At 39.4% G+C, this 27,362-nt stretch overlaps 1 protein-coding gene across 1 annotated transcript in view; it reads left to right on the forward strand.

The window, feature by feature from the left end:
• LOC138024422 (tetratricopeptide repeat protein 28-like) overlaps nucleotides 1–27,133 on the forward strand; it is a 57,349-nt gene extending 30,216 nt beyond the window's left edge. The window contains 3 exon segments of the mRNA XM_068871623.1: nucleotides 11,925–11,935; nucleotides 22,064–25,391; nucleotides 26,863–27,133. Coding sequence (XP_068727724.1) covers nucleotides 11,925–11,935; nucleotides 22,064–25,391; nucleotides 26,863–26,882 — 3,359 coding nt within the window. The 3' untranslated portion in view covers nucleotides 26,883–27,133.
• Nucleotides 27,134–27,362: the final 229 nt, after the last annotated feature.

Consider the following 27,362-nt stretch of genomic DNA (forward strand, 5'->3'; position numbering starts at 1 on the left):
TGCCATATATGGGTTGAGTTTGTTGATTCTGTACTCTGCTCTGAGAGGTTTTCTCCGGCTTCTCCTCCCCTCAAAAACCAACATTTGACTTGACATTGTTAATTTCAGTTTACAGTGTCCCTCCAGCGCTAGAACGACTCATTCGGACACTTAAATAAAGTTCCTTTCTTTTTCAAAGCTTTTTTCTTTTTTTTAATTTTTGGTTTAAAAGTGCCTTTGAATGGTTAGCTTCAAACAGAGAGAGTGGGCCGGCAATGGTCACGTGGTCACATTGGCATTTTGGCATAAGGACTGCGTCAGTTTGAGTTTAGGGTTGTCATTATGAAATTGCGGTTTGTTTAGTTTTCAGAAGGTTAGGGTTGGGGTCATAAAATGGTTTGGTATTTAGGCCTCATAAGTGGATTTCTGACTGGTTAACTAAGTAATGCGGTTTGGGTAACAGACACTGTCCGCAGAAGTAACCAAATGTATAGATGCATTTTATGTTTCAAATATAATCTGAATACAAGAAATAAAGATGCAGTTAAAACAAAGTGTTGTTACTTCATTTATTTGCAAACTGAACAAATGCTACCGACAAGTATTGTTAGCTTGCTTGCAAGCAGCTGTGTACGAAATTTCTTTGCAATAATCGACTGTCACATTGCTCGAAGTGCAAGGATATAACCTTGAAAATTAAATAAGCCCTTAAATGATTCCTTGTGGAGTAACTATTTTAGCATAGCCTTTCCTAATCTCCATTATTTTGCCTAACAGCAATTTCGGGTGTACAGGACTCGTTTTGTCTACCCTGTCTATTTGGATTGTAGTCTGAAGTGTCAGCCGTCTCGCGAGGAGACGGCTGACACTTCAGACTAATTTGGATTGCAACCATGTCATCGATCTTGAAAGGTTCCTTCCTTGGTTGTCTGGTTTGTTTTACCATTTCTTCATTGCATTGACAGTGTCGTTCACTTATCTTGTGGCGTTTGGCTGCTCTTTCAACAGTTTCACACTGATCATTGTCTAAAGTGTTTTTACCAGAAGCTACATAGCTCAGTGGCTTCGCCTTTACATTTAATGTTTTCATCAGTGTTCTGGTGGTTCTCACGGTGGGCCGTTATTCCGAAAACTGCTTCGTATGGTGTTGTATTTATTGCCCTGTGGAGAGGGATGTTCATAGTATATGAAGCTTGCATTCTGTACTCGCACCATCTTTCAATGTTCATGTTATTTGACCCCATAATTATTGACCTCATATTTTGTTTCCATGTTTTGTTGTGGTTGGAGTTCTTGCCACTCCATGGGACAACCTCGTTCCCAGGGTCTCTCTTCTCTGCCTCCATTGTCGTTGAGAGAAGACCCTGGTTCACGCTGGTCACGTGGCACTCGTCGACAAACATTTTTCCACTAGGGTAGTGTTTTCGTTATATTTTGATCCCGCAACCGCACCTGGGCGAAAAAATATTCGTTTAACAAGGCATTTCTAAAATAAAAAGGTCAAAAGAGCTGATGTTATATTCCCACAGGAGATGACTTCCCACAAAAGCGGTCAAACTAAAAGCAAGAGCTTTTGTGATCGACAAGACGACTTCAATGTCGAGCGGCGATTGACGTTCGCTTTAAAAAAAATTAATTTCGTTAGTAGCCAAAGTTGCTTCTTCAGAACAAACACTAACATAAAAGAATACACCAAACACTACGTTTGCTTGATAAAAATGTCTCTTTTATTTTACTGCGACTAAAAATATACACGCTATTAAAGCGCGGTGCAGTGGTAAAAAAAATCTTAACGACATCGACAATTTACACGAAGTTGTTGAAATGTAAATATCATAAGTCAAACTGTCAACTCGCTGTACAAGATTGCGACCTTAGCAATCACGTTGTTTAACTTTCGAAAGAAAAACGAAAATCAAAGAACAAAATGAAATACCTGTACATGCTAATACAGTTTGATTTGATGGATTTGAGGTCGATATGTGACTCGAGAACTTAAATAACAACACACCGGCTGATCGCTGAACATGTTTGTTTTCCATGGATAACCGTTTCGCTTGTTTTCTTGCACGACAAAATCTTCTTTCCTTTAAAATTGTCGCAAACTATTAGCATTCTTCGTTGATCCGGACCTTCACACGGATGAAAACTTGAATAACGTGAGGATATTTTCTGTTGCGTCTGATCGATTTGACCACAACTTTTTTTCTTTCACATCGGGTTCCATATGTGTAGTACATAAAATACTGCTGTCAAACGTTTTGTCAATGGTTATCTGGCCACAAAATCAATTGCGTGCTGATTCCCTCCTTTGCAATGTCAACAAAGCCTACATTGCCACCCATCCCCTAACACACATTTCGCCAACCTCCCATATTCTGGGAGACACGTGACCAGCGTGAACCAGGGTCTTCTCTCAACGACAATGGAGGCAGAGAAGAGAGACCCTGGGAACGAGGTTGTCCATGGGACAGCTTGATTTGAGTTTCCTCGCAAAATGATTTGAGTTTCGCATTGCAAAATTCATGATCACCTTCCTTGTCTGTAAGGACTCTTTTCGGGTATCCATAATAATAGCAGTAATTCTTTGCAGCATCGAGAACTTCATCTGCTGGTTTTGCGTGTAGGCTTATGTGCGGGGTAAAACGCACCAGTGACGTCAGGCCATAACCTCAGATATTGATTGAAAACTCAAGGTGGGGTTCTGGGTCTCCGGGGTCTCTGGGGTCTCTGGCCCACTTGTGAGGATTTCGACATGTGCACGGTAAATTCCGTAGATCAAGTCAATGTCCAGCTTTGACAGATTTACTGGTCTTTTGCTGTTGTTTAAACTTTAAGGCTGTCCAGCGCAAAAAGAAATTCCATTTGGCTACACAATTTGGAGTGGAATCGTCGCAGGTTGAAGCCGTAGTTCGTAGGAGATTGTGATGAAAAATAAGCCCTGTTCGCTTTTTATGAATATTCTGACATGACTCTTGGGATTTCAGGACAAATAGGCCATTTTCGAAATATCAAATATTCAGCTTCATAGCGAGGAAATTAGGGCAAAAACAATGGAAACACGTTGGAATTAATGTAAAAAATATTTGCATATCACCCACTTTCCTTTGTCTTTGTCCTCAGAACCTCTCTTTGAAGCTGAGTTTTAATATATGGAAAAAGGCCTATTATTATGGTATTTTTTCTTTACGTTCAATGCAAAAATTACAATGAAGTATAGTGCATTGCAGGAAAAAAGAAGAAGAAATTGATTACGTGCTAGACAACCATAAACGTGCATGTGATCATCTTGTGTCACTGAATGAACTACGGCTTTCGTCGTTTCCAGAGCAAAACAGCGTCTTTGGTTTTTTACTTTTGTAGTAATATTTAACTACCGCGTTTTTTCATGTAAACACTTGAAGGTGGGGTAACCCGCCAACCCGCGTCGGCTCGTGTCACGATAAGCTGCCTTTAGCGGAGGCGTTGTAGCATTAAAAGGGTTAATAAGAAACGAGACAACTGAAAAGTTGAAGCAAGAGTAGCTAGTAACGACAACAAAAACAACCTGTTTTATTTAAACACGATGGGTTTTAAAGCTAATATAGCTTATGGGGCCGTGTAAAAAATGTTAATAGGATAATAAAAAAATTAAAAAATACAAAACAAGACATAAATAAAATCAATAAAAGACGAAATCACTTTGAATTTGGGAACCAATTCAGTTTACGATGACTCTTCACTAAAGTTCAAGTTTCTGAGGGCGGGAGACTTTTTGCCCTCTTAGCATAATCTCTGGCGCAGATAGCGGATGGTGCTCCAAGATTCCAAACAATGGATCCTCTGTATGATATAGAGTTTTTCATGTAATAAGTTTCAAAACGTTGTACGCTAACACGATGTTGATGACGAAGTCACACTTCGACTCTTTCCTTTGGAAAAAATGTTCCAAGTAGATTGAAGTTGTGTGAATATAAATTTTATAAATTAAGGTTGCTATTTTGGCCCTGTAAATGTCGAATAAAGAGTCCCACTTAGCTTTCGGTAGATCGTTTGTGTATAAGGCGAAGAGTATGAGCCCCAGTACGGAGCCCTGTGGTATGCCGTGCCACTTTGGAATTCTCTGAGGGTACACCATTAATTACAGTGTAGTGTTCACGTTCAGAAAGATAATCTCTTAATTAGCCATGCCAGTAAGTTTGCCGTAATTCCGAAGTTGGGCTCTAGCTAGAGAAGAAGGTTTGGGTGTGAAACGCAATCGAACGCCTTCTGAAAGTCTATGAATACGGTACCCACAACTAATTTGTTATCAATTGCTCGTCGCCAAGTTTCAGTCAGGTGTAATGATGAGTAAGTAATAGCTCTGTCAATCTCTGTTTTTGGTAGGCGCAGTGGTTGTCCGTGACGAGCGCTTCGTTGTCCGAGAAAACATGTTTCACAATTATGCGCGCTACACATGATTCTAAAATCTTGTCGGGTACACTTAACAAGAAGAGGGGGTGATAATTTCCTATTTTTGTAGGATCATGGGAAAAGTTAAAAGGACATACAAATGCGATCTACCAATGGAAAATAGGGTGCTTCGCTTTCGAGTTGTGAGTTCTTCGTTTTCGACCCTCGGTGCTTCGTTTTCTAGTGCTGAGTGCTTTGTTTTCGACTTAGAATCCTTCGTTTCCGATCTTTTGGGTGTTTCCTACTTAATTCCTCGTTTTCAATACTGCCCATTCAGTTGTGACTGACGCAAGCACGCAAAAAATTCACCGCTTATTCCTAAACGTATTTGCAGTGGTGTTCATTATTCCTGCTCAACTTGTGTAAAGAGGAACATTGCAAGGTAATTAGTAATATTAGCTTGGAGCAAGGGTGTAATAAATAATTATTTCTTTGTTATTTGATCGATCTAAACTACCCTCTATTCTTTCCTTGTACATCGAGAAAGTAAGGAAATGATGTATCTTGAGTTTTTCTAAATGGAGAAAGTTTTAGTTTTCTTATCGCTTGAGATTCCAATTGGAGGGAGGGAAGCAAATGATGAATTAGAATGAGTAAGAATTCCTGACAAAAGATGTCTGTGGAGCATACAGAATCTAAGTTACAAACAACAAAGATAAACTATGAAAAGCTGTTGGGTTGAACAGTTTTAAAAAACCCGATGATTCCAATCCACTTTAGTCTTCTTCTGATCAGTTTGTAATTTATGATGTTTTATTTAAAGCTTCCTTCAATGTTTTAAGTAGACACAATGTATTTTTATATTTCGCTCTATTTCGTATCCAGTTCGCAGTCGCTAAATTTGGCTAATTATAAAATTCGTAACACAGTCCCTTTAACCCTTTCACTCCCAAGAGTGATACTTATAGATTTTACTTTGTCTAACGCCAGACGATTTTACTCGTCAATGGGGAACCCCACGGGAGTGAAAGGGTTAAAGCTAAGCAAGGGTGGAGCCTTATGTAATTTCGTTTTCCTTCACGCCATGAACGTCATAGGAAGAAGACATCAGTAGTTCGGAGCAAAATGGAACAATGAACTATTTGGGTAACAATCACTTGATCTCTTTCCGTGCAGACTAGCGTCATTAACTTGCACAGTTTGTTCGACTATGAAATGACTTCTTGTTCTATATTCCTGTTCCATTTGTTAAGTCTCAGGCTGTTGAACTTTGCCGTTTTCCGCTCCAGATCTACTAAGATTTGTGTTAAGAAATTTAACACTTTTCCTACAAGATAATGTTTCACCGAGAGACTTGATAATGGAATAACCAGGTAAAATTAAAATGTCAGAGTCACGAAGCCATTGCTTTTGAAAAACATCCATTTCGACCAACACTGCTCCTTCTCGCCTTATCTTATGAATATATCACTCATGGCGGCTGATGGCAGTTCCGATTACATATGATTACATATTTTTTATCCTTTAACGTAGTTTAAAAGCCCTGAAGTTAACCAAGAATCCTAGACAAAAATATGAAGCCATTCATAACTTCCTGGTCCCACATCTAAAACACTATTGTTGCATGAATTAAATCATATTACGGAGCACGAGACATTTTTGAGGCGCAAAAGGAGACCGGAAGTGAACATTTCTCACTGCCATAAAATTAGTTTCTTATACGTTTTTTAACCAAGCTTCTCTAATGGTGAAAAGATACTAGGCAATACAAATGTACACGTTAACCTGAAAGGTCTTAGAAAGATAAAAAAACAAACAAACACCTATGGCATGTTCAACACCATGAAGGGCAAGATCATTTTCTCTCGTACGGGTGAATCAGCGCTGAAGAAGTAATTGATTCTTTCTAAAAGCAACCCGTTTGTTACGTAAAAAGTCATACGCAATGTTGTGAAAACATAGACTTAGTGAAACGTAATGTAATGTTAATGTGATTTATTATGTAGATACTGATGAAGTACTAGGATTTTCTTTTTCTAACGAATCATATCTTCACCACACTCTGTGAAGATATCATTTTAAGGATGCAGATGTCGTCATGGTAACTAACAGGATTAGCCAATAAAATGCGAGCTTCCCTGAAAAATACTTTTGTGCTGTAATACATGTACTAGTAATAGTTGAGACTACAGCTGCCACTGTTTACAAACGGAGCAATTGATGTTGAAGCAGGGAGAAAACAAATCAGTACCGAATATGAAAAGGGCGTTGTGAGTAGATGGTTTGATTATGGCGGATACAACGGTGTACCAGTCGAAACAGACTAAATGAAACGCAAGGTCAATTTTACCGCAATATGGCCACCGTTTTTCGAAAATGGAACATACTACAAGGGATGAAGTTTTTAGGCTTGAATAACGTGAATAACGACTGACGTTGCACAGTTTAATGACCAAATGAATAATAAGAAACAGGAAATGTTAAAATCTGACCAGATAAAGGAACTGAAACGGTGTCACGGTATTATTAATGATAGGTACATCGAGTGCCGGAAAAGTTGAGTCTGGCAACAAAATTAGAATTCGGAAATGCTAAGAGTATCCCTAACGATGCAGCTACCCATGAAATGGTTTTGCATAATTAAGAGTTTCCTATTTTGCGATAATTTACTCGATAGTTTACTAACACTTTGAAAGAACTGAAATATGACAACCTCTTAGGACACAATACTGTCGCGAGCCTTTAATATGTTAATTTTTGCGGGAACAACACGGATCGTTTGCCTTGTAAATACGTTAAGAACCACGAATATTTACATGTATCGTCAATCGTTTTCTAACAACACTTTCTGGTCGGTAGAATGAGTCTCTTAATCTCTCAACAGTGATTTGTGTCTGTGACAAATCGTTTCCCGAAAAAACTTCCCCCTTTTTAGAGATTCAATACTTTAGTAATCCTCCCTTTTTGAGATTCCCTATTTTAGTAATTTCCTGTTCCTTAATACCCGTTCCCATTCACCGTTCATTATTTTAGAACAAGCCATTTAGTTACCCGCTTCATGTGCTGAAGGTAGAGTTGTAAGATGCGCTACGGTTTTGTTCGGTGGGTGTTAAATATGGCGTTAATTCTTAAGGAACCTGTTGTGAAACCTAAAACTTTGGATTACTCTGGTCAAAGCGATCTTCCAATGGAAAACAGGGTGCTTCGTTTTCGAGTTGTGAATGTTTCGTTTTTTTGATTTGAGTGCTTTATTTTCGACTTAGGGTCCTTCGTTTTCGATCTTTGGGTGTTTCCTGCTTAGTTCCTCGTTTTCAAGAGCTTCGTTTTCGATACAACCCATTCAGTTGTGACTGACGCACGCGCGCAAAAAATCCACCGCTTCAAGTTCCTTAACATATTTGCGGTGGTGTTCATTATTCCTGCTCAACTGGTTGCAAAGAGGAACATTGAAAGGTAATTAGTAATATTAGCTTGGTGCAAGGGTGTAATAAATAATTATTTTTTGGTTGTTTGATCGATCTAAACGACCCTCTATTCTTTCCTTGTACATCGAGAAAGTAAGGAAATGATGTCTGACGAGCGTACGGAATTTAAGGTTTTAGTTTTCTTATCGACTCAGATTCAAAATGGAGGGTGTTACGAGGCAAATGATGAGTGAAAGTGAGTATACGGAATGACTAACACGTACGGAATTTAAGTTACAAACAAAGAAGATACGCTGTTGGGTGAAACAGTTTCAAAAAACCCACATTCCAATCCATTTTAATCTTCTTCAGTTTTGCCTTTGCCCTGCCTCCTTTAAATTTGTATTTGATGTTTTATTCAAACCTTCCTTCACTGTTTTAAGTAGCCGGTTATTTTTACGTTTCCCATGATTTGGTTGCCAGTTCCCAGTTGCTAAATTTGGCTAATTATAAATTTCGTAACACATCCCCCTTTGAAGGTAAGCGAGGTTACACCCTTATATTTTTTCGTTCCCATTATGACCTGAACCGCATAGGAATAAGCCATCAGTAGTTCGGAGCAATGGAACTATTAACTATTTGGGTAACAATACTTGATCTCTTTCCGTGTGGAACTGATTCATTGATTTCCGGTTTGATAAAGGTTGAAATGACTTTTTGTTCTTCCTGTTCCATTTGTTACTTCTCTTAAGAACTTTTCAGTTTTACGCTCCAATTCTACTCTGATAAATTTGTGTTCAGAAAGTTAACACTTTTCCCACAGGATGTTTTATCGAGCGACTTGATAATAACCACGTAAAATTGAAATTTCAGACTCACGAAGCCATTGCTTCACCTCCACGAAACTTTTGCTTTTGAAAAGGATCCGTTTGAACCAACACTGGTAAGTCGCTCCTAGCTCCGTATGGCCTTATCTCATGAATATATGACTCATGCGATGCAAATCAGCTCCGATTACATATGTCTTGTTCTTTTTTTTCTTTTAATGTCATTTGAAAGCCCTGAAAGTAACCAAGAATCAGCTCCCTCACGATTTTAAAGTTAGAAATGGCGCAGCATTGAATAAGAAAATTCCAATTAAAACAAACAGGTGTTTCTTTTAAATCACGGCCTTAAAACTTGGGTCACTTAGTGTTTGGTTAATATAGTTTTGTTCGCCAAAGAAAAACAAAAGACCTGATTTTTTGGTCAAAGTGGCAGTTCAATAATATGAGCAAGGAATTTTATGCGTAATGAACCAGTTCTGATCCCTTTTCTCTTGTTTCCTGTTGTTTTCTCCATACCTCCTTTCTATTAAAGCAAAGAAGTATGACGGTATTGTTTTTATGTTTATTTTGTAAAACGGTCACCATAATTCATTTGTGACTGAAGTACGCACGCAAAGAATCTACTGATATTGCTTATCCATTAATTTATTTTTAGCTGGATTCTTTGTTGATGTTCACCCTGTTCCAACAAGAGTATTGCAAGGTATTTGAATGTACTAGCTTACTTTGTATAATATATAGTTAATTATTTGTTTGTTGTGCGATAGAACTATCCTGCCTTCTATTCTTTGCTTGCTCATCGAGAAAATAAGCTAACTAAGTCTTGTATGGTAAGGTGAAGTGGAGGTGTTTGAGCCTTCTGGGCCATCGTAAAGGAAGGAATTTTAAGGAAGAACTGAAAATTTTTCCAATTCTTTTTCTTTATTGGAAATCCTAACATAAGTAAACTTAAGCCTGTGTAGATATCTCGTCTCATTTCCTGTTTTGTTTTTTGTTTTTTTGCGAGAAAATTCCGTTGGAAGTTGGGTTTCTCGCCTTTTTGGGATTTTCAGTGCAGGCTCAAAAACTAAATCAGCGACCTGCTGTGACGTATGATATGTGGAACAGAGATTTCGTAATCAAAAGAAACAAGGTAAACACAAGTGGTGTTGTGGGTAAATTCCTTGTTGTTCATCTACATCTACATCGTGGACTCAATATTCACGACAAACATCAGTCTAAAAACTGCTTCTCTATGGGGCGCTCTCGCATGTCTTCCCCATATCATACATCATAAGCTGCAAAAATTACCGCTCACTCCTCCATTCGGAGCCGCAATGCTGATGGCCCAAAATCGGAAGAAAAACTTTTTTTTTGGTGGAAAAACGACGCATATGCCAGAAAAAAAGTTGAAGACATAATTGTGCATGATCTAAAGTGTAAATAAAAGATGCTTATTTTTTGCCTTCATTTCCCCTTTAAGCGTTTAGTCGTTCTCGCGCCGGAGCACTAATTGGAGACACTGTAAACTGAAACTAATAATCAACGCAAATCAAGTCAAATGTTGGTTTTTGAGGAGAGGGGAAAACCGGAGTACCCGGAGAAAAACTTCTCGGTGCAGAAAAGAGAACCAACAAACGCAACCAACAATTGATGCCGAGTCTGGAATCGAACGCTTTCCGAAAGGAAGCTTTTCTTTTGACAGAACTGTCTGGCTAGAGACTAGGCATAATCACGAAAGATCTATGACAGTGTAGAGTATATTTTGAGGTGACGTTTTTGTCGACGTCGCCGTCGTAGATCTTAAAGATGGCGGCGCCCGGGAAATTTAAAGTGAAAATAAGTGATTCTGAAGTTCATTTTGTTCGATCCAAAAACGTTTTTGGAGAAAATTGTCGAGCAAATTTGATTGCAAACATTATTTTGTTAGGTTTAAGATTATTCATTAGTCGGAGTGGAGATTCCCTTTAAGAATTTTTCAGTTTTCTACTCCAGGTTTACTCAGATTTTTGTTAAGAAAGTTAACATTTTTTTACAAGATAGTGCTTTACGGAGAGATTTGATAATGGAATAACCACATCAAATTAAAATTTCAGAGTCACGAAGGCATTGCTTGACCTCACACGAAACTTTTGCCGTTTTGAAAAGCATCCGTTTAGACCAACACTGGTAAGTCGTTTATTGCTCCTTATAGCCTTATCTTATGAATACAGGACTCAGCCACGGCAAAACAGCTCCCATTACATACACTCTTTTTTTTTCAGTAAAAACCTCTAATTATGGAGCTGAGACTGAACGTTGTTATATGTTTTTACGATGTGAAGCTAAAAACGCTTTTAAGATGCTGTTCACTTACATGGTATAGTATTTCAATAAATCAATGCGGACGTGACCAGCCTGGTGTAGTGGTACCATTGAGTACTACAACTCAAAGCTGAAAGAATGCAAGGTCAACTACCTTGATGATACATCAGACTTTTTTTTCACCTGATAACTTTGATGGTGTTGAAGTTATTTTGGAACGATTGTAAAAAAGAACTGCTCAATATTACAACTGAAATGTGTATCATGCAATAAGAAAACCATCGTTATTTTATACAAAATGTGCCCTTAATTATTTGGATTAAATTTACATTTATTTACCTTTATTTTATACTGTCATTTAAAGTACAAATGAACAAAATAAAAGCGTTCTTTATCGACCCTCAGCCTGAGGAACGTTCTTAATACGTTCTCAAAATTCTGGTTAATCTCAGCCACAACTTTCTTGCAAAAAACGTTCTTATAAAAAGAGTGTATGCCTTGTTTTTATTTTTTCTCTTTTAATGTATTTTAAAAGCCCTGACGTTAACCAAGAATGCTGGACAAAAATGTTAAGACATTCATAATTTCCTGGTCCACATCTGAAAAACTATTGTCGCATGAATTAAATCATATCAGGGAGTTAAAAGCGCGAGTCGGTTTTGAGCCACGGAAGGAGACCAGAAGTGAACAATTTTCTCATGCCACGACAGAAGTCTCTTATAGATTTTTAAAACAAGCTTCTCTAATAGAGAAAAGATACTGGGCCATTCAAATGCCAAGACAAATTAAAAGGGATAATATTACATTTCCTTCCGGTTGCTGTCCGTGACTCAAAAACCATCACGTGGTTAAGTTTCCTAATCAAGGGACTTTAAGATTGATGTACATTGTGAAAAATGTATAGTTTTGCACTACCGTTACCTCTTTCGCGATAGATCCATCTCGTTCAAGTCGCACAACGTGATCGAAGTATCCTAAAAGTAATTTAGTGGTTTAAAAGTTCAAATATTATAGGATAAACGGCTCACATTTGGATGCTTACGTTGTCATCAAAACCCAGGCAAATTTAATGTTTTCACTTCGTTGTTATGCAGAGCACCGCAAAGATATTTGCGAAAATGCGTGCCACACGTGCAGCACGACTTTTCCCCTTCTTCAACCAATGATATTAGTATTTTGTGACGATGTCGTTGCCCTACGGCTTCAGGGACTTTACGATCTACCACGCCAACGTCGACGTTGCCGTGTGGGACTTTAAGATGTACAACGCCGACGTCGACGTAAACGACACCTCAAAATATAACTTTGCAATATCATAAGTCTTTCGCGATTATTCCGTATCGTTCACGTCGTGCAATGTGGACGAAGTATCATAAAAAAAAAAGGAATGAGCCGTTTCAGAGTTAAAATAGAAAATGAAAGGTTCACATTTTTAAGCTCTTGTTGTCGTCAGAACCTCAAATTTGGTGGTTTTACATCGTTGTTTTGAAGAGTACCGCAAAAATATGTACTAAAGTACGGCTTATAGACGAAATGCAGAAGTGATCCTCGCACTATGTAATGGTATTTTGGGTTGTGTCAGGAAGATCTTCTGTGGAAGTGCCATCTAAAAACCAAAAGTTCCCAAGTGGTTAAGTGGAAACATCGACATCCTTGTATCTCTCTGGTAGTCTTGGCTGGCTCTAGGGTCTTTCGCACCTTGACTGAGCTGGAAGGACTGGCGTGGGTGGCATGCTAGGCACTGTTGTCCGGTCTGTCATAATATCGCTGCGGATAGAAACCTCCGGGTGGGGGGGAGGTACTAGAAAAAATTAGTACAGCGAGTCTCCGCCCCGAGGTCCGACCCCTTACTACTTTACATACAATTTTTGGCAGAAAAGATACCCCTTTCGTATACCTTCCATTGACAAATGGTGCCCCATTTGGTATACTTTCCACTGGAAAATAATGCAAGACCCTTGTAAATACCCAAATGACAGATTTCCCTACCCTTTAATATACTTCGACTGGTGAAATCCCTACCCTTTCATATACCTGAAGAATGAAAAAGTTACCCCTTTTGGGCGGAGCCTCCCTTTATAGGCCATTCTAGGGAGTACACCTCCCCCCCACCCCCACCCCCCCGGGATAGATACTGCATCGTCGCTGTTCTCCGCACTTGCTTGTGCTAAATGGTCCATTCCTGGTCAGAAGTACACTTAATGGTGTTGCTGTGGTTAGTTCAACCATAGCTTGACTTGGTGTTGTGCCATGTGCTGTAGTCTTCTCCATTCTTACTGGTGATGCTTCTAGCCACAAAGGTTTTTTACCAAGGTTTTTTACATGGGAGGTATTTCTTGACTATTGAGACCAACTCGGATCTTCATCCACAACAACACTGTTGGTGGTCTTGCTGATATCTTGGAATGGTGTGGAAAACGTATTCTTCTTCTCTTGTCTCACCAGTACTTTATCACCTACTTGAATACCTTATCTGCCTGTTCTTTGGTCTCTGGTTTTACATCTGCATTTCTGTCCTGAGTTTCTAGGTGTATAAGTGACAATCAGCATGCAGTTCCGGCATCTACCCTCTCATCTTCTCGTTGAACAACAATTCGGCGTGGCTTTTGCCAGTCATGGTATGATGTGTGCTACTTAATGAAGTACTGTTTAAAAAACGAGCAGCTGTGTTTTATCGGATTTAAAAACACGAGGCATAACAGAGTGTTTTTAGACCCAACAAAACAAAGGTTCAAATTGTGATAGGAAGATACGGTAAAAGTCCATGTAAAAGCCGCATCTTTTCCCTCAAAATTCAAATAAAAAATCGAGGGTGCGGCTTATCTACGGAAACACCTGAAAGGTTAAACTGAATAAATATATAACAAACTGAAAGCATGTTGTTGCTGATCATTGCCTTTTTCATGAATGGTGGCTCATGAAGGAGCCGGTCATTCCGTTCATTTACGCTTCTTGTTCTCCAATAGTTCTTTCAAGTGATTAATTTTCTATCACTTTACTGGAACAACTGAACACCAACCTACAGGAAATCTCCATTCCTCCACAAAGCTGTTTGACGCCTGCTTTCAGTCACTGTCATGGATATCTTTCCACCACGTGCGAGAAAATACCAAGATATTCGCGAGTACTCGCGAGCCAAATGGCCGACCGTTTAATTGTGATGCCCAGACTCCTCTCCACATTTTAAAGCTTGGCTACTAAGCACTTGTGCGTATTCAAGAGCGTTTCAAAGTGATATAAAAACTGATCTTGAAAAAGAAATCGCCTGGAGAGAGCATCTTTATTTCTTTTTTTTTTTTTACAATAAACTTACAAGATAAAGGTATGACAAGTGAAATTTTACCATCTAAAGACTTAATCGATATGAAAGGTATAACAATCACCGTGTCAGTATTTTGAAACCATAGTTGTCTGCCCTTGTTTGTTTACCAGTAGAACTTCATTGGAACTTCAAAGTTTGTTGTCTCTTATTTTTTTGGCGGAATTCAAGCTTCTAATTTGAGGTGCGGCTTATACATGGACTTTAAGGTGTTAGCATACAAAAAGTATAACAAGCCGGGCCATAATACTATTCTTTATCTAAAAAATTCAAATGAAAAGTGTTTTATCGGGTTTAAAGCTCATGCACGTGACGTTTTATGGGTGTCTTGATAGGCTGTTAGGCTCGTTAATTATTGGTGAGCTCTTGAAGTTAAAATCAGCAGGCGACTAGCAACCTTTGTGGCATGAGTAATTGTGCTTTAGCAAGAATGTCCTTTCAGGAAGGGGTTCTTCTCCACTAATTGCAACCATCTCTAGTAAAGTGGGCAACTGGGAGGAATACTGTGTGTGTGGATGGTGAATTCTGGGAAAGTCATAACCAAAAGTTAGTGTTAGTCTGTAAAATGAAAGTTTTTTTGTTCTTAAGAAACTGCCGTGGAGGCAGAGAAGAGGTAAAAAATAGGAATAATGAATATGAAACTTTGCACTATAATCTTCGTTCGTAAAAAAATATGGAAAGGGGTAGTTCGAAAAAACTAAAGAAATCGCATGATGCAAAATGAAACACTGGTTGCACGAGGCAAACCCAAACAATCCGAACGTAAGGAAAATCTGACTGCGACACCATCAGGCTCATAAAAATGGCTGAGAATATTCAGGGATAGAGCGCAACTGAGCAAGAGGGTTTCTAGTCCAGTGCCAGACCTCTATTCGATCCCCTCGTCCCGATTTAAGAAAAGAAGAAGAAAAGACAGTATACTAAATCCATGCATCGGCAGACTGATGCAACCAAATATTTTTTATCCCTACTACTTGATTAAGTTTGTTGGCTGTTTTTGAATTTCAAGTTTTAATATCACACAGAGTTTGTTTTATTAATTAACCCTATCTTGAGGTTGTGAGTTCGCTTTATGGATTTCTCTTCTTCATTTTACAGAATAACCTAAAATATTTTTTTGTGAAATTGAATGCTTAAAGTGTCGAAAACGTGAAAATTTTATTTTCTTACGTGAAAGTCCATATCAAAAACTTAACTTTTGCGAAAGAATTCTTCGATCCGAAGGAGAGGTGAAATTGCCCGCCATTTTGGCACACCACTCGCTCAAGTCTTCTCTCAACTTATGACGTAGATTCAGGAACTCGTGATTAGAGAACATGAGGATTTGAAAGTTGATGTGAAAAAATAGCTGAAAGATGCGCTACCGCTCGATGTTACAACACAGCTGATCCTGAAATTGAAAGTATAAGTATACATGGAAATACTTTCTTTTACTCGGAAAACGCAATAGCTCAAAAAAGAAGGAAAAAATCGCCGTAGATTTTGTCTTGGCGAAAAGAAAGAACTGGGGGCCCGGTAAAACTTCGTCACTTTGCTAGATTCACTTCAACGACGATGACTTCTAGTATTGTTTTGACAACAAAACGAAAAGATCGTTGAAGACTGACGAAATTCCCTTACAGGAACAGACATATAAGCGTTAATTTAATTCCCTCGCGAGACCTTCCTTATCCTCTTGTTCTTTTCTGCCATTTTGTAGCCATTCCTCCTCTGCTAATGGTTCTTCCACGTTGGGCTCCATGTAGTTCTGGGTTTCAGTGCTAGCAATGGCTGACTCGTCGAAACCGCAACTAGTCGCCTCAAATTCTTTTTCTTTTTTGAAATCGCCAGTTTATTCACTTCCGGATTCAGAGGCACTTTCCTCGATGATAAACATAGGCATGATAGATTTTTTTGTTTATTGAAAAATACCAAAAACGATCGCTGAGCGATACCTTGGCGTTGATTAGTAAGAAAACATAGGACCCATGCCAACAAGTATTCCTGAATCTACGTCACAGCGAGTCCGTGAAGTCCTGACCAGCGTAAGAGGTGTACCAAATAAAAGTAGGATTGAAAAAATCGTAGAAAATTCGCCTATCGTTAAAATAGAAAAATTCTTTCGCCAAAGTTCATTTTTTTAATATGGGCTTTCAAATAGGAAAATAAAACTTTTTACGTTATGGGCACCTTAATGTGGTAGTAATTACCGTAACTGAAAACTACACAATGATGCCTTTGCATAAGGATCATAACTAAAGCAATTTCTTTACCACTGGGGGCACATAGGGAGCCATTTTGCATTTCAACTTCCCTATTTGCCTTTGTTCTCGAGAAGCACAATTCCATTTTGCTTGCAGAGTTCAATGTTAAGGGAAGACCATGGTGGCTAAAACTATCTTCTACATTGTCAATTACTTTCTCACTGGTGGTTGATGTCATGACCACATACTCATAATAACGGCTGTAAGTAGTCAACAATGACCATAATGGAGTGTCCGGTGTTGCAATCAATGCCTTTGGCGGATTTGGGCGAGGAACCAGTTGCTACTTTCAGCAGGATTTGCAAAATTTTTCCGCTGCCTTATCCATACTAGTCCACCATACTTTACTTCTCAGATTTTGATTTGTTCTGACAATGACCAAGCGTCCCTCGTGGACAAAGGCAATTGCTTGAGGTCTGAGCTTGCTTGGTAGTACTGTGCGGGTACATCTTTGCACTAGTTGCCCAATTACACACAGTTCACCTGCAGCTGGTGCGTAAGCCTAGAATTCCTCTAATCGACCGGTTTTGATTGCCTTTCTCAGAGCTTTCAACACTTCATCCACTGCAGGTGTTTCCTCAACTTCTCTTGTATTGATAGACTCAGACGTTTTTTGGGCTTCATCATGCGATCCTCCCCCACTAACATCTGCTAAAACGAAAAACCACTTCCGTTCGTGGATTACGGACCAATCAGGGACCGTTTTCCAGTTTTGGGTAAAGTCGGGTTTTGCATTGCGTTCTTTCGCAGCATGTGATTGGCTATGCAGAACACAATTAGGCAATGGTGATTGGGTTTCTCTAAATAGTGGCCATTGAACGGAAGTGGTTTTTCGTTTCATCGGATATTCATGGGGGAGTAACGAGTAACGACGCCCTGAGAACGTCTGTGTGGGAGGCTATTGTAGTGGGGGCCTTAGGTGTGGCCTTGATGGCTGCAATTCGAATACTCTTCTGCTCGATGATGATGGTTTGCAGCTTTGTTGTGATTTACCAAACGGGAAAGAGGGCCAGTCAGTCAAATAAAGGGGTTGTAGGTTAATCACCCAACGTTCGATTCGGGCGCAGGGTTTGGAACGGCACCGTGATGGGAGCGAAACAGGGAATGAATGTGCTGCTGTAATTAGCAAGCCATAGAAAGCTTCTTAATTTGCTGACTCTTGTAGGCTCCCTTGTTTCTTGCAGAGGTCTACCTCTTTCTTCTGTCGGGCCGATTCCTTTCTCAGATAGGATGATACCCATAAACAATGTAAACCTGTCCACGCTAAACAGGCATTTGTCAACATTGGAAGGCAAGATATGCTGTTTTAGGTGTCCATGGTCTTGCGCAGAGCCATGTAAATATATCATGTCAAGCAATAGATATTCCATGTTGGTGGAGCTCACTTGCTGAACTGACGCCAAACACTTAAAACTTTTATGTGTATGGCCTTTGTGTGTTACGAGGGTGGTGATCTAGCGTGACCCTAAACCTTTTACGTTATGGGCACCTTAATGTGGTAGTAATTACCGTAACTGAAAACTACACAATTATGCCTTTGCATAAGGATCATAACTAAATCAATTTCTTTACCACTGGGGGCACATAGGGAGCAATTTTGCATTTCAACTTCCCCATGTGCCTTTGTTCAATTCTCGAGAAGCACAATTCCATTTTGCTTGCAGAGTTCAATGCTAAGGGAAGACCATGGTGGCTAAAATCATCTTCTACATTGTCAATTACTTTCTCACTGGTGGTTGATGTCATGACCACATACTAATAATAACGGCTGCAAGCCTAGAATTCCTCTAATCGACCAGTTTTGATTGCCTTTCTCAGGGCTTTCAACTCTTCATCCACTGCAGGTGTTTCCTCAACTTCTCTTCTCTTGCAGACGTGTTACGAGGATGGTGATCTAGCGTGACCCTAGACTGCTGAGGTTCTAGCTGGTGGTATTTCCACTAGCTTGCTAAAAACATTTGTACCATTCATGTTGTGCAGCAACTCATCTACAGTTGATATTGGGTATGGACCCATTTGCTTGCCTCATGTCTTGCACAAATGAATGTCACCATCCGCCTTTGGAATGATTACTATTGGGGTGACCCATGTTGCGGGCCATCGACTTCTTCTATGATGTGACAGTCCAATAGTTCCTGAACTTACGCCGAACTTTTTGAATACACCCTCCAGAGTGGACATTTTTGAATTTGCTATGAATCCAGAACCTTGTGGACGCTAAATCCGGAAACGTTTTTTATCCGGATAGCGTAACAAGATCGAGCTGAGTTCCTTGTCGTGAAATCAATTTTCAAGATGGCTGCCGAGGGTAATATTATTTTTTTAAGGCGCATGCTTTGTTACTTCCGTTTCCTTCAGGAGTCCTGAGTACTAGCGTGAATCCGGACCCCTTCGGATGCGTGTACGGGGCAAATTCGATTTGAATACGCAACGTTTGGATGGGAATATTTTTGGCTTCTATTTTTCGTTTCTTCGATCATTTCTTTGTTTAGTTTAGGATTTTTCAATCACTGTAAACGACTCAAATGCGAAATAAAGTTGTTGTTGCTGAATCCGGAAAGAAAAAGTTGGGGATTCAAAAATATCCGGAGAAGCGTGGACTAAGAAAGGACGATGACGACAACGGCTACGAGAACGCAACATAACAATAAGTTCAATGAGCAAAAACAATAGTTTTGCACGCGCTGCACGTGCGTTTTTCATTTTTATACATTTCTTTGCCGTTCTCTTCTTGACAACCACGTGAAATGATCACATTTGAGGTCTTGTGAAGGACGAGAAATTAGAAATTTTTAAATTAGTTTAAGTTTTAAGTCTAGATTAGAATGTTTCGCTATTGTACATATTAAATAGGTAATTCTTATTTTTAGCATGTAATTAGTTAGTAACAGATGAAGAGCCACTCTGTGGAAACGCTGTTATTAAACCCTTTACTTACTTACTTACTTACTTACTTACTTACTTACTTACTTACTTACTTACTTACCTACTTACTTATTTACTTACTTACTTACTTACTTACTTACTTACTTACTTACTTACTTACTTACTTCCTTACTTACTTACTTACTTACTTACTTACTTACTTACTTACTTACTTACCTACTTACTTATTTACTTACTTACTTACTTACTTACTTACTTACTTACTTACTTACTTCCTTACTTACTTACTTACTTACTTACTTACTTACTTACTTACTTACTTACTTACTTACTTACTTACTTACTTACTTACTTACTTACTTACTTACTTACTTACTTACTTACTCCTGACGATGAATGAATTTTCAATTTTTCAATTTTTCATTTTGATACATTTTTTTGCCATTATCGTCTTGACAACCACGTGAAATGATCAAATTTGAGGTCTTGTGGAGGACGAGAGCACCTAACGATGAATTTTCAATTTTCTCCCCAAACACTAACAACGCGTTCATGACAAATTTAGTTCTGGAATGTTTATGTGCACTTTTCACGCCAAACAACTTGGAATTGAAAACTCACGAAATTATTTCAATTATGGTAAATGATGTTTTTAGATAGCGTTCTAGAAGCCTTACTCGTCTCCCTATTTCAAAGTGGGTGCCATACAATTTGATAAATCTGAAGGGTATTCTAAGCCTTTAGTTTTGTTTATTTCGTGTTTCCATTGCAAAAAAGAGAAGTATACATCAGTTTAAACCGCTTTTCTTCTGCCACAAGCATTCTAGTACTTAGAAGTTAACTGAAGTTGCGAAGAATAGTGCTACAGAGTTGAACGCGAAAATCATTCTTCAAATCTAGTGAAAAAGTCGTATGCGTGGTTTTCAGTAGAAAATTATGAATAAAACCTAGACGGTGGAGGAGAATGTTCATAAGAATAAATAAATTTACCCAGTTCTTGTAATCTAATATTCGAAAATTTGATAGTTCTAATTCTTTGAAGATTGGGTCTGAGTGATTGATTTAGGAATTATTTTGACGGTACACTTTGCAAAGAGACAAGACTACGAAGATTGGATTTGTACATGCACAATAATACAATAATGACTATAAGGATAAACTAAACAGCAGTACAGAGTTCTGAAAGAAAATTTAGTAAAAGAACTATACCTGAAATTAAATGCTATAGCTTCAGAGATTTTGTAAGCCAATTGAGGAATTCAGGGTTTCCAAGAAAAATGTTAGTCAAGTACAACCCCAAGAAAGGCCATTCTACGATCTGTTCCATTCTTTAATCATTTTGGCAGATTTGCGTTAAAAGATGATTTCTTTTCTCTCGATGCTTAAATAGAATAAAGAATTATTTTTCTGCAAGTTTCTTTGCCTTCAACTAGGTTACCAAATAACTAGACCTAAGAGACAAGCATCGTCATATCAGTAAAATCAGGTCTGGTAGTTTGAATACATCACTGAAGTCATGAACATAGAATAAGAAAAATGAGGGAACCAGAATGGATCCTCCCGGAGCGCGGGTGCGTATATTAATGACCGTTAAACCAAACAAATTACGGCAACTTAATGGACCCCTTAGTGTTCACATTTATGAAACAGAATTTTTTTTATCTACCATAAACACACACCTATGAGATGTTCACTGCCATCAAGCGCAAGATAACCTCTTGTGCAGGTCAATCAGTGGTAAAGAGATAGTAAATACGCAGTGTAGAGAAAACATAAACTTAGTGTAATGTATAATGTGATAAATGTGACGTAATTTATTTAAGCTACTTACCGGACGGCTATAGATAATTACTTTCTAGAGCAACTTTGAGATTCCAGGGGACATTTAGAGCAGTCTGTATGTCATAAAAAGTGATTGACCGCCAGCTTTTATCACTGGTATCACACGAGCAATTTGATTTGATCAGGAAAATCTGATGACAAAAGACAACAATATTACTTTGACTAATATGGGACAAATTTTTGCCATTTAAATACACCCATTTTGTGCGGTCAATTCTGGCTTTAAAAATTCAGTTTAAATCAAACAAAGGCCTCAGCAAAAGAAGTAAAGAGTTTGACGTCAACAGCAAAAAAAAGACCTAAACGGCTAACTCAATGTTGTACCCAATTCAAACCCTTTGAGAACAAAACGTTTTGTTCCAGGTATTTTCATCTCATTTAAATATGAAGGCTACATTATCATGCAAATACAATGCACAAGGAATCTTAATCCCGGGTGATTTGAATTGGGTACAACACTGAATTAGCCGATTAGGTCTATTGTCTTTGTTAGACCCATAATGACATGCGGTCTCTTTTGTGTTTGGCTACGTACCTGCAGCATTTTTAGTCAGTGCATTGAATTTCTCATGCTTTCTTTTGTATTTTTCAAGGAGCGCCCTCACTTTCAAAGACGACCTTCCTTGTTCTTAAGAGTTCTTGTAATCAAGAATGGCAGACAAAAAGATGAACGTTTTCGAGCAGCATATACAAGAGCTTAGCGTTGCCAGAAAAGAGGGAAACAGAAAAGGGGAGGGCATTGCATATTTGAATTTAGGCAATTATTATTATGGCTTGGCATATTTTAAACAGGCCAAGAGGGATTACACAGAAGCATTAAGGATTTTTAAGGAAATAGGTTTCAGTGCTGGAGAAGGAAAAGCCTGTGGCAATCTCGGTGTTGCTTCTCACAGTCTGGGATATTTTAAGCGAGCCATAGAGTACCATGAACAACATTTTAGCATTGCAAAAAAAGTAGGGGATAAGGCCGGGGAAGGAGAGGCCAATGGTAATCTCGGCAACGCTTATAACAGTCTGGGCAATTTTAAGATAGCCAAAGAGTATCACGAAGAAGATCTTAGCATTGCAAAAGAAGTAGGGGATAGGGCCGAGGAGGGAAGGGCCAATGGTAATCTCGGCAACGCTTATCACAGTCTGGGCAATTTTAAGCGAGCCATAGAGTATCACGAACAACATCTTAGCATTGCAAAAGAAGTTGGGGATAGGGCCGGGGAAGGAAGGGCCAATGGTAATCTCGGCAACGCTTATCGCAGTCTGGGCAATATTAAGCGAGCCATAGAGTATCACGAACAATATCTTGGAATTGCAAAAGAAGTAGGGGATAGGGTTGGGGAGGGAAGGGCCTATGGCAATCTCGGCAACGCTTATCACAGTCTGGGCAATTTTAAGCGAGCCATAGAGTATCACGAACAATATCTTGGAATTGCAAAAGAAGTAGGGGATAGGGTTGGGGAAGGAAGGGCCAATGGTAATCTCGGTAACGCTTATCACAGTCTGGGCAATTTTAAGCGAGCCATAGAGTATCACGAACAATATCTTGGAATTGCAAAACAAGTAGGGGATAGGGCCGGGGAAGGAAAAGCCAATGGTAATCTCGGCGTCGCTTATCACAGTCTGGGCAATTTTAAGCGAGCCATGGAGTATTACGAAAAAGATCTTAGCATTGCAAAAGAAGTGGGGGATAGGGCCGGGGAGGGAAAGGCCAATGGTAATCTTGGCAACGCTTATCGCAGACTGGGCAATTTTAAGCGAGCCATAGAGTATCACGAACAATATCTTAGCATTGCAAAAGAAGTAGGGGATAGGGCTGGGGAGGGAAAAGCCTATGGTAATCTCGGCGTCGCTTATCACAGTCTGGGCAATTTTAAGCGAGCCATGGAGTATTACGAAAAAGATCTTAGCATTGCAAAAGAAGTGGGGGATAGGGCCGGGGAGGGAAAAGCCAATGGTAATCTTGGCAACGCTTATCGCAGACTGGGCAATTTTAAGCGAGCCATAGAGTATCACGAACAATATCTTAGCATTGCAAAAGAAGTAGGGGATAGGGCTGGGGAGGGAAAAGCCTATGCTAATCTCGGCGTCGCTTATCACAGTCTGGGCAATTTTAAGCGAGCCATGGAGTATTACGAAAAAGATCTTAGCATTGCAAAAGAAGTAGGGGATAGGGCCGGGGAGGGAAAAGCCAATGGTAATCTCGGCAACGCTTATCGCAGACTGGGCAATTTTAAGCGAGCCATGGAGTGTCACGAACAACATCTTAGCATTGCAAAAGAAGTAGGGGATAGGGCCGGGGAGGGAAAAGCCAATGGTAATCTCGGCGTCGCTTATCACAGTCTGGGCAATTTTAAGCGAGCCATGGAGTATTACGAAAAAGATCTTAGCATTGCAAAAGAAGTAGGGGATAGGGCCGGGGAGGGAAAAGCCAATGGTAATCTTGGCAACGCTTATCGCAGACTGGGCATTTTTAAGCGAGCCATAGAGTGTCACGAACAACATCTTAGCATTGCAAAAAAAGTAGGGGATAGGGCCGGGGAGGGAAAAGCCGATGGTAATCTCGGCAACGCTTATCGCAGTCTGGGCAATTTTAAGCGAGCCATAGAGTATCACGAACAAGATCTTAGCATTGCAAAAGAAGTAGGGGATAGGGCCAGGGAGGGAATGGCCAATGGTAATCTCGGCAACGCTTATGGCAGAATGGGTGAGCTTGAAAATGCTCTTCTATTTAACGAACAACATCTTACGATTTCCAAGGAAACGGAGGATCCAGTAGGGCAGGGAATCGCTTGCTATCGGCTTGGTCTTTTTCATGAATTTTTAGGCTCGTTGTGCAAAGCCCTTAATTTTTATCGTCTAAGCATAAAACATTTTGATGAAACAAGGCGTCTTCTTCAGGCCGAAGATGCATGGAAAATAAGCTTTCGTGATACAAAACAAGTGGCGTACACAGCTCTGTGGACAGCTCTTTTAAAGAATAGAGAGGTTGATGAGGCTTTGTTTGCTGCTGAACAAGGACGTGCACAGGCTTTGGCAGACATTTTGAAGGTGCGATTTGGCGTTGATGACGAACCTACCTCGGCAATTGCGAGGACGGAAACTATCTCCACTCTTATGAAATATTTGCCTTTACAAACAGTTTTCATAGCACTTGCAGGGAACACTATCAGTTTTTGGCTTCTGAGAAGAGCAAGCGGAATAAACTATAAGGAGAAGGAAATCGAAAATGGAAGTGCTGACTCACTTATAAAGACTACTTTGAAACAGATTGGCGCGGGGGCTGTTGTCCAATGCGAGAATCGCTCGGTACACAGACATCGTAGTCGGTTCTCTTGCAGTGGAGAAGTTGTTGAGGAATCTTTTCAGTCTTTCAGCGTGTCCGACAACCCCTTGCAGTCCTTGTATGATTTCTTAATCAGTCCCATTGCAGAATTGTTCCAGGGTGATGACTTGATCTTTGTTCCGGATGGACCATTTTGCTTGGCTCCTTATTCTGCATTGAGTGACTCTGTCAGGATCCGTACTTTTCCCTCGCTAACCGCCTTAAAAGTGATCTCTAGTGCACTTGACGACTTTAATAGTAAGAGTAAAGCGCTTCTTGTGGGCGATCCGTGCTTAAAGGAAATCACTTGGGACACCGGTGGACCCATTTCTAAACAGTTGCCGTGTGCGAAAAAAGAGGTGGAGATGATTGGAAAACTTCTGCACACTGCGCCTCTCATTGGCGAAAATGCAACGAAAGCTGAGGTCCTGAAAAGAATGAAGTCAGTTGCTTTAATCCACATTGCTGCTCATGGAGATGATGAATTTGGAGAAATTGTTTTGGCCCCAAATCCCGACCGCACATCCCAGATTCCCAAAGAGGAAGATTACATGTTAACAATGAACGATGTTCATACAGTTCGTCTTCAGGCGAAGCTGGTTGTGCTAAGTTGCTGTCATAGTGGTCAGGGAGAAGTAAAATCTGAGGGTGTGGTTGGAATAGCCAGAGCTTTCCTGTGTGCTGGTGCCCGGTCTGTTCTGGTGTCACTCTGGGCAATTGATGATGAGGCAACCTTGCTGTTCATGAGGAGTTTTTACCAACACTTAGCAGATAGAAAAAGTGCAAGTTTAGCTCTTCACCATGCTATGAAATCTCTTCGGGAGACAAAGGAGTATTCCGCCATTAAATACTGGGCGCCATTTGTTCTAATTGGCGATGATGTCTCGTTTGAATTTGGGCTACAACAACTCGAAAAGAATGGTAAGCGCTGTTCGAATATGATTTTAATTACTGAAAAGAAATATGATGTACAGGTTTCGTGTCGGAAAGTTGTCGAGAGAAAAAGGTAAGGTGGGTATCAGAGGTTTTTTCTCGCGCGTGGCAGACGAGCAGGTCACAATACATGACCGACACCGAAAACAGCGCAAGAAAAACTTCTTGCACCCAGGGTAGGTAAGTTCCTCATAGAGAAAGGGTTTAAAATCGGTCGTCAATGTACTTCATTTACAAACTGCTTTGGCTAAGGACTAAAATAAATATTAATTGCATTCACCGGCTGGTCTTTTATATACCGGATCCGAAATAGTTAATATTCATGAAACAAAAGAACAAAGCGAACATAATAATGCCTAATTAGCAAGGCCTGATCGGAATAACAATGGTTCTTTTGTCCTCTGCCATTTTAGTTCTCTGTATGAAATTCTACCCCATTCACCGGGTCGGGTACCTATAAACAGTGCAATGGATTGAAAAGAAATCACTAATTGCCGGTTACCGCCGTAAAGTAAAGTTAGATAGGGAGCTTAAGCACGCGCGTTTTTGAGGCGCGGACGGCAACTGGAAGAGAACATTTCGCGTGCCAGGACATTGATGTCTCCCAGATTTTTATGCTAATAATCTCTAAAGATACTTAGGAATGTAAATGTGGTTGTTTGAAGACGAGGTAAAGGGGAAAACTGTTCAAGCGCGTGCTTAAGCTCCCTATTGAGGGCTTATAGACTATTACTTAGTTGAATATGAATTGTTGCTCTCTTCCTAAGCTTATCTATGTAAAAACGCTTTCACGGATGAAAAGAAATTGTCTTAAGTGCTACTATGATCAAAAAAACATTTCCTTTTTTTTCTTCAGATTTTGAAAGTGTGTCCGCTTAACACCTGACTGGCAAAATTTTGAGCTTTGAGTTTTATCCAAAGATTGTTTATTTTTAGTGTCAAGTTTTGGATTTCACGGTCCGCCATTTCTCAAGTTCAAAACTGACCGATTGGACCTCGGAGGGTTGGATCTAGGGAAAATGACGTCATTTACTCACTAGCTTAAAATTTCAGTGTGTAAACTCAACTTACTATATATGCAAGACATGAGTTTGAAAATGTGAAAGCCCGAAACTCCCGTGCTGCATATTAATTCAGCAGCATACACATGCATTGCGTTCTTAACGGAGTGAGTGTTTGACGTCATTTTCTCCTCGACCCAGCTCTCTGAAGATTTTAAAGTTAGCAATGGCGGACCAATAAATGAGAAAATTCCAGTTAAAATAAACAGGTGTCTCTTTAAAATCAGAACTTAAAACTGGGGTCACTTAGTGTTTAGTTAACATAGTTTTGAAATTTAGAGAAAAAGAAGAATTCGGTCTTAGTAGCACTTTAATAATCATTTATCAATCAGAATGAAATTCCTCATCGTCATTTAACCCGCTATCTTTTTTCTTTTCTTTCTTACTTTTTTTTTCAGAAACGGCGTCCAAAACTTGAGATAAATACTTCTTGGACTGTAATGCGTCAATATGTCAATTTCCTTACTTCAATTAAATGAGTTATTGTAAGCATTCAAGCATTCAACCTCATCATAAGCGGTAAAGGAATATGGTGAACTTTCCATTTAAGTCCAAGACAGAGTTTCCAGGAAGAACCGTTTTTCATGCATACTGGAAAGGCTAAATATCAATGCTGTCACATGTTATGATCATCCTTTTTTTCTCAAAAAAGCAAAAAGTTAAGACAAAGTTGCCAGGTCTTCTCATTAGTCTTTCTGTGAAAAAGAGGTGCAAAAGACACCTTATTCCAGAATGGCCGCCATTTGAATATTCTTTTGCTTATACAAATTTGCCTTTGATGCCTCGTTCTTAAGACTAAAATTCAAAAGAATATTTTTCCTTGAACGAGGCAACAAGGGCCAATTTGTATGCGCATAAATCAGCTGCCATTTTGGAATAAGGTGTAGAGAGCCCATGG

Source organism: Montipora capricornis, chromosome 11, assembly GCF_036669925.1.
Source record: "Montipora capricornis isolate CH-2021 chromosome 11, ASM3666992v2, whole genome shotgun sequence".
Classification (NCBI taxonomy): Eukaryota; Metazoa; Cnidaria; class Anthozoa; order Scleractinia; family Acroporidae; genus Montipora; species Montipora capricornis.